Source organism: Camellia sinensis, chromosome 11 (genome assembly GCF_055761805.1).
Source record: "Camellia sinensis isolate YWXY chromosome 11, ASM5576180v1, whole genome shotgun sequence".
NCBI lineage: Eukaryota > Viridiplantae > Streptophyta > Magnoliopsida > Ericales > Theaceae > Camellia > Camellia sinensis.
In genome coordinates this window covers 136,906,794-136,915,200 of record NC_138971.1, presented here as the reverse complement: position 1 = coordinate 136,915,200, position 8,407 = coordinate 136,906,794, and the positions used below count along the sequence as shown (strand labels likewise).

At 32.6% G+C, this 8,407-nt stretch overlaps 1 protein-coding gene across 1 annotated transcript; it reads left to right on the top strand.

Annotated features, from left to right (window-relative positions):
• Positions 1-3,570: 3,570 nt before the first annotated feature.
• On the top strand, positions 3,571-7,914 carry LOC114262244 (zinc transporter). Its single transcript, XM_028202600.2, has 4 exons — positions 3,571-3,978; positions 4,089-4,146; positions 4,648-5,375; positions 7,169-7,914. Exons 1-4 carry the CDS (start codon positions 3,964-3,966, stop codon positions 7,622-7,624), a joined length of 1,257 nt encoding a protein of 418 aa, XP_028058401.1. The 5' UTR covers positions 3,571-3,963; the 3' UTR covers positions 7,625-7,914.
• The last annotated feature ends 493 nt before the right edge of the window (positions 7,915-8,407 follow it).

The following is an 8,407-nucleotide window of genomic DNA, read 5'->3' as shown; positions in this document are numbered from 1 at the left end:
TGCTTTTTTAAAAATTAAATTTTTTATTTTTTGTATTTTTAGTTTTTTTTAATATGTTAAATTAAATTTTTATTTTCTAAATGCACATAACTTAGATACACATAAAAAGTAAAATATTTGTGAAAAAATATTTTAAAAATTCAATAAATATACAATAATATGAAAATATATTGAATTTTTATATATTTTTTGTATTTGATAAATTTTGTAAAGATTTTTTTCATAAATATTATATTTTTTAAATATATCTAAATTAGGTGTATCTAATTTTTTTTTAAAAAAATCTTCAAATATTAAATTTTTTGACTAAAAAAATAAAAAATAAAAAATTAATTTTTTTAAAAGGACAACTCAATTTTTTAAAATCAAACAAGATTTTTTGTGTGTTTTTTTTTTTTTTTTTTTTTTGGTTACAAGAAAATCCTCCCTACCCTTCCGTAGGTCCAAAGCAGCGCCCCTTGTAGAGATCACCAGGATGTCCTGTTAGCCGTTCTGAGCGAGGAGACTATAACCTGGGAACTTGCCCCGACCTCCCAAGACGAGTTTCGCTTAAGTCAGGACTCGCAGAGTAGGGGAGCATTGAACCCACATGACCTCCCAAGACAAGCTCCGTTTAAGTCAGGACTCACACAGCGGGGGAGTATTGAACCCACACCAAGTGCTGATTAGACGACTTGAGGTCCAACCTCCTAACCAACTGTGCTTCACCCAAAAGATTAGTCCAGAAGAAAGGGAATTAAACCTGTGACTTTAGGACTTAAACCCCAAATTTTAACCACAATCTCACTCATCCCTGAGTTATTTTTTGTGTTTTTATATAAAGATAATATACTATTAATTTTATCCAAGCGTTTAGCCGACAGTTTTAACAGAGAATGTCTTTGTCATTTCATAAACTTTATTTGGAATTATTATTATTATTATTATTGGTAATTTTCGTAACAACAATGCAGAGTTATAATTTTTGTGGTCACAATGGCTTAAAACTGTCAAAACGACGTCGTTTTTTGTGCAAACCATGCCAAAACAATTTTGAACCATTATAACCACAAAAATTGTGACCCTCAAACATTTTCCTTTTCGTAAGGCAGTAGCTTCTTTCCCATGTCAAATCCAACTTATTGTTGAATTTTTGTGGTCTCACTACAAAACACAATATTAATGGCTAGTTTGGCATGTACTAAATAAGTCAAAAAGTCACTATGTTATTTAAGTCACATCATCTTATTTAAATCACATCATCTTATTTAAATCACACCACCTCTGTAACATATCACATCAAACCCAACCCAAACCCACCAATATGTCAAAAAGTACACTTTTTTAGGACATCCCAAACCAACCCTAATAATTTGAATATTTTAATATGTAACATTCGTTAAAATTTTTATTAATGTAAAAAATTATGTTAATTGAATTTTGACAATTATTTGAGTAAATTAAATATGTATCAATTGTAAGTAAAATTTTAAAAATAAATTATTAACACAAATGTGTTATGATCAAGTAATTATTAATATCTAATTAACATAATTTTTTATAAAAATAAAATACTTAATAAATTTTACATATTAAATAATTTAAATTATCAAAATAAGCTCAAAATGAGTCGGACTAAACTGTTTAATTAAAATACCAACTAGAAACATCCAGTCCCTTTTTTTAAATCTCAAAGGATGTGATAATTAAGAAGAAAAAACGAAGAATCAAATTTACACTCTGTTTAACTGCAGGGAATTGGTGAGGGAAAAAAAATGGCGAAAATTAAAAAACTTTTTACTGGTTTAGATGGAAAAATAAGATAAGAAATGATAAGAGATGGTAGGAAATAAATTCCCACTAAACCGATGTTTTGTTTCACATTAAAAATTGTGAAATTTGGTGAGAAAAAAGGTCAAGTTTAAAAAAACTTGTTTAAAATATCAAAATTATTCTTATGACAAAAATATAACTTATTAATATAGAAGGTTATTTTAGTAAAATGAAATAAAACACTTATCTACTCTATCTAAACAAGATAGGTAAGAAATTACAATCTCTCTTCTTTTATTCATCAAAATATAATTACTATTTTCATTTTTAATTTTTCTTTTCTCATCTCCTCTCACTATTCAAACGGAACATTAATTATTTGGGGGGGGGTATTAGGCTCATTTTTGCAACATATTAAAAAAGTCAATTTTTTTGGTTTTTAGAGCTTTTTCACCCAAAACAAGCTAACTTTTTATCAAAAAAGTCACCAAAAAAATAAAAAGTCAAAAAGTTAACTTTTTACCACCTTCCGAAGACACTCCTTAATAAGGCTTTGTTTGGTTATCTAAGTGAGGCCTAAAAAAGCACAAAAGATAAAATAGATTAAATAAATTAATAAGACAAAATATTATATTCAAACTATAGTTATTTTAATTTTTTTCCCATAAAATTAAAAAAATTTAAAAAAATTGTCAAACAAACTTTTTAACTCGAAACTAAAAAAAAGTTTCAATTCCAAAAAATCAATTAATTTTTAATTTTTAATTTTTAATTTTTATTTTTTATTATCAAACGGAGGCTAACACTGGATCACAAGGAATAGATATGTCAATTAAAAAAATAAAATAATTAGTATGCTTGGTTTCAGTTTTTTAAATTTAATTTTTTGAAAATTGAGTTTTTTATTTTTCATATATTTTTTGTTTTTAGTGCATATTTTTTAAATTTTAAGCAATTTTTTTATTTTTATTTTTTGGATTCACCTTATTTAGATATATCTAAAGAGTAAAATATTTGTGAAAAAATATTTTAAAAAATTAATAAATACACAAAACTAAGAAAAATATATTGAATTTTTATATTTTTGGTATTTAGTAGATTTTTTAAATATTTTTTTTATAAAGATTATATTTCTTAAATGTATTTATGTTAGATATATTTAAAAATTAAAAAATTATTTAAAATATTAAAAAAATTAAATAAAAATAAAAATACAAAAAATAAAAAATAAAAAAAAAATTTAAAAAAAATCTGAAAATTAAAACATGGTCTAACTTGTCTTATATTGAGATCAAAACTGGACCCGTCTAGTCTAACTTATGGGTCGATTTTTGAGCCGCGATTCGATAGTTTAGATCGTTTAATTTGTAAAACTCGTCGAATACTATATCCATGTAAAAAATCACGTTGATCAAATGTCGATAGCTATTTGATCGGATCAGATTTGTATTAAAAAAATAAACGATGAAAAATAAATTATTGACAAAATTCTGATCCAATCAAATACCTATCGATATCCAATAAATTTGATTTTTTATAGAGATAATACTCGATGAGTTTTACACATTAAACAATTCAAATTATCAAAATAAAACCTAAAAATAAACTCATGAGTTGAACTTGGAGGAATCCAATCTTAGAAATATTTTGAAAAATTAGTAAAACATTAATTTTTTAATTTTTGTAATTTATTTTATATTTTTATAAATAAAAATATAAAAAATAATATGACTCAAAATAGATAAAAAAAAGTTAAAAACTAACTCTTCACCTCCGGAAGCTGAGCCCAATAAATAATAAAGTACAGCCACAATGTATATAAACAATTCTAGAGAGAGAGAGAGAGAGAGAGAGAGAGAGAAAATGTCGACACAATATCACTCATCCTCTTTGCAAAACGTCATCACCTGTTTCGAGTTTCAACGATCTAACCCACCGATGCCACTCCAAAGTTATCAAATATGTCGACATTTTCCCTCCCTTTCTCTCTCTTCATCAGCTCGAATCAAACCCCTTTCTTTGGCGTATTTCTTTGGGCATTCTACGATCACCATCGTCATCCCCAATCGACCCATCTCATCGTGTCGCTCTCGCTCTCGCCCAAACCAACCGAGTCTATACACCACTATATAGAGATTCGTGTTGCGTTCTCTCTCAAATTGATTAACCCCGCAAAACCCAAAATCTTGTTTTCTTTTTAATTCCTCAACCATGTTATTGATTGAGGTTTGCTTTTCGATACCCACTACGTCATTCATCACCATCTCTTCTTTCTATATATATATATATAGATATGTGTGTTGTGTTTTGTGATTAACGAGTTTTGTCTTGTTTAGGATATCTTGCCTTTCCTGGGTCTCGGCGAAATTGGTGAGAAGGCTCTGATTTTCTCAGGTAAGACGAAATTTTCCCACTTTTTTTGAATTTCCCAGAAAATTTGAGGAGAATCTGAAGTCAATTTGTGTTTGAATTAGGGAGGAATGTTGTTCTCTGAATTCGATTTTTTTGTTTAATCTAGTAAAGATCACATGAGCTCTCATTTTAAAATGAGGTTTGCGAGTAATTTCAAACATTTCTTTTTAGCCAAATTGGTTAGAGAGAGAGTTTTACATTCATATCGATTTAATGTTATTGGCTGTTTAAGGAAATTTAGGCTTTACCCTCTGCATGTATTTTCTTTTGCCGATTACGTTTTCTCGGTAACCAACAAGGGGATTTGGAAACTAACTTCCAATTGTATTTAGGGTTTATTCCACAAGAAAGTTTGTCACTTTCCTAGAAAACGTCCATTTTCTTTTCCTACATTTTCTCAGCACACATGCAGAGCAGTAATCACCAAAATTTTCATGGGTTCTAAAACTTGGGATTGTCTTGTTTTGTGGGGGCCCAAAAAAGACTCCTTTTTGCAGAATCTCTCCCAATCCATGTCCAACTCCGGTTGCCGCGGTGGCGATGGCGGCACTGCCGCCTTAGAAACCTGCCGGGACGAGTCCGTTGCTTTTGTCCTCAAAATGGTGGCGATCGCCGCCATCCTCACTGCCGGCGTCGGCGGCGTCACCATACCCTTGGTGGGCAAGAACCGCCGCTTTCTCCGCACTGACTCCAACATTTTTTTCGCTGCGAAAGCCTTCGCCGCTGGTGTAATTCTCGCCACCGGCTTCGTCCACATGTTACCGGACGCCACAGCAGCGCTCACTGACTCGTGCCTCCCCATATACCCCTGGTTGAAGTTCCCGTTCTCCGGGTTCTTTGCTATGATGTCTGCACTGGCGACTTTGCTGGTGGACTTTGTCGGAACCCAGTACTACGAGCGGAAACAGGAGAAGCAGAAAGCAGGTCAACTTGCCCGGGTTGACTCGGTCGACTCAGCGGCCCAGGCCGAGTCGGGGATTGTGGATGTGGAGAGGAATGGGAAGGTGTTTGGAGAAGAGGAAGGCGGTGGTATTCACATTGTGGGGATACATGCGCACGCAGCGCACCATAGACACAACCATCCACATGGGCAGGATGCGTGTGAAGGGAATGTGAGGGAGCATTCGCACGACTCACACGTGCACTCACACTCGCACGGGTTTGGAGATGGGGACGAGGAGGGCGGTGCGAGGCATGTTGTTGTTTCGCAGGTAATTTTACATTTGCTCTCTGAATTGTCAACACTTTATAATATTACTATAGTATATGCTTGGTGGAGATGTGGCATTTTGGTCTAATAATTTTGCATTCAATCTATTATGTGTCAATACTAATATACTATATGCTTGATGGAGTCTTTTTCACTAAATTAATACGAATTTTGAGTAGGAAGGACAAACTTGCTTAGTGGGTATCACATTAGTTTAATCACTTTGACCAAAGTTGATATTGCCCCTTCACTAAGTTTGTATTAACTAGGTGCCAAACAAAGACGGGCCATTTTCGTGCCTTGATAGCGAAAAGTAGCAATTTCATAAAAATATTCAGCTTAGTTTATTTGCATCTATATTTGGACTTTTCTTAGTTTAGACTTGCAAAATGTTGTTTATTAGTTTCAAATGAAGTGAATAGAATTACGACTCTTTCTTTCGATTCTTGGAAGTGTCATGCAGAGAACTATAGTTATTTTGCCAAGACACACCACAACCAATTAACGTTCAGAATTGTCAATTTGAGCTAAGTTTTTGGCTACATTTACCCTTGAAGTATAAGAATAGATAGCCAGAGAGGCATGTGGTTGTAGATGGTATCCGGAATTTTGTTGCCTGCTCCAAGCTAGGATTCAAACCTCGCCTAGTGAGTTGCCTATAAGTAGGCTTTAGGTAATATACGTGTAGAGTTAAATGCAATTGATAGGGACACTCTTCATGTTGATTCAACAAATTTTGGTGCTTGGTTTTGCAGTTTTGACTATTGTGATTCAAAAATGCCTATGCACTCAAAATACTTCACAGAAATTTACACAAGTTCCACAAACAATTTTGTTCATGACCGTGTAACTTTTGTGAAAAATTGTGTGCAGGTAGAATTACCCCTTGTGATTTATCCTATGACATGACATTTTTAAGTGTCAACTTTACGATAGGCATTGCAAGGCTTTTGCTGACATTGACTTGCATTTAGTTACTTGCTTCCCATCGCTTGTTATGGTTGGTTTGGTTGGAGTGTAATCGACGCATTTTTCAAGATTTGTGTCGCTCACTTCTTTGGTTGGAAAGTAGGCTTCTTATGGTGTTGCATAGTTGGGTTACTAGGTCGGTAGATCCTGATGTTTTGACTTTTGTATATCTTGTGGAGGATTTGATTAGTTAGCTTTTGCGGCCAGCGTGGGCTGCTGTTTTCCTTGTATTTTTTGTGTTGCCTTAATGCTTTTTTAATAAAGTTTGCTTATCTGTCAAAAAAAAAAAAATGTTCTGAGTTCATCGAAACAATGACTTGTATGTATATATAGACCCTACAATTTGCATTGTAAGGGACTGGATTTTTTTATTCAGTACCTTCGAGTGGAAATTGGTTTGAATTTTATCTTAGATGGATGAGTTCCACTCTCAATGGCTGGTTAAAAGAAATGCCCGAAAAAATAAATGACAAGAAATAGTAGTAGTTAGATGCTCGGTTGACGATCACTTGACATTTGTCAAACGGGACTTGGTCCAATGCAAATAAACTCAATTCATCTTTCTTGCTTTCTTTATTTGGGGCATCCGGTATTGGTGGTTCATAAACTCACTTGACATCTGTTTTATTGTATTCAACGTTGTTTTGTGATTTGTCTTCGACACAGTTATAGTGCTGGTGTGTTTTCTAAGTATTGATCTTCATTGCTGCTCAACCAATGTTCATTTGAATTTTTCCACACATCTAGGATCAATTTTTTGTGGAGTCAATTGAAAACCTGGCTTTTATAAACTTGTGTTGAGCATTGTCCTCTTCTTTTTTGCAGGTTCTTGAACTTGGGATTGTATCACATTCAATCATTATCGGGCTTTCACTCGGAGTTTCACAAAGCCCTTGTACCATAAGACCCCTGATAGCAGCACTATCATTCCATCAGTTCTTTGAAGGATTTGCGCTCGGAGGATGCATATCCCAAGCACAGTTTCGGACCCTCCATACAACACTAATGGCCTGTTTCTTTGCCTTCACAACCCCGATGGGGATTGCGATTGGAACCGGGATTTCATCATTTTATAACCCTGATAGCCCCCGAGCTCTGATCATTGAAGGCACATTGGATTCCATATCTGCCGGAATTCTAGTCTACATGGCTTTGGTGGACTTAATTGCAGCTGATTTCTTGAGCAAGAGGATGAGCTGCAATGTGAGGCTGCAAGTCGTATCATATTTTGCACTCTTCCTTGGGGCTGGATTGATGTCTTTACTTGCAATCTGGGCTTGATTGTATTATTAATTTCATGCACTTATTTTTATTTATTTATTTCCATCTTTTAGGAGCAAAAAATTATAGGAAATGACAATTTTTATTTTTATTTTATATTTTGGTTTTTAGTGAGGGCTAGGTGGGGGAGGGTGTTGTAGAGGAATACAATGTTGAAGTTGTAGTTTCTCATAGAAAAATTTTCATTTAAGTTTAGAGTAGCTTCCTTTTTTAATAATTTCGTTACCCACAAGGACATGTCTGAAGTTGAGGGTTGACCCTCCAATGATATCAAATGCAATTTTTTTTTTTTATCATTTATCATTATTTTACCTTTTGAAAAATATCGATTTTTTTAGCTGAATTTTCTTGATAGATTGCAATTTTGGTTCTTGGAAAATTGTTCTTGTATTATGTAGTTTTTGTTTGGGATGTGGGTTGATTTTTTAGATATTTTAATCTGAGATTAAAAAGTTGTTTGAGATGAGTTTTTTGGTTTTTCAATTTTTTGAGCTGAATTTTCTTGTTAGATTGCAATTTTGGTTCTTGAAAAATTAATTTTGTATATATAGCCTTCGTTTGAGATGTGAGTTGGTTTTTTGGATATTTTAATTTGGGATTAAAAAGTTGTTTGAGATTTTTTTGATTTTTTTTGACTTTTATAAGAGAAGAAAATAAAATAATTACGATTTAAATGTGATATTTTATTTTATTAAGTTAAAAAGTTTGTTTTATATTTTTATGGCTAAAATAATTGTAATCCAACTCAAAGTTTCATGCCAAACGAACTCATAAATACTGGGA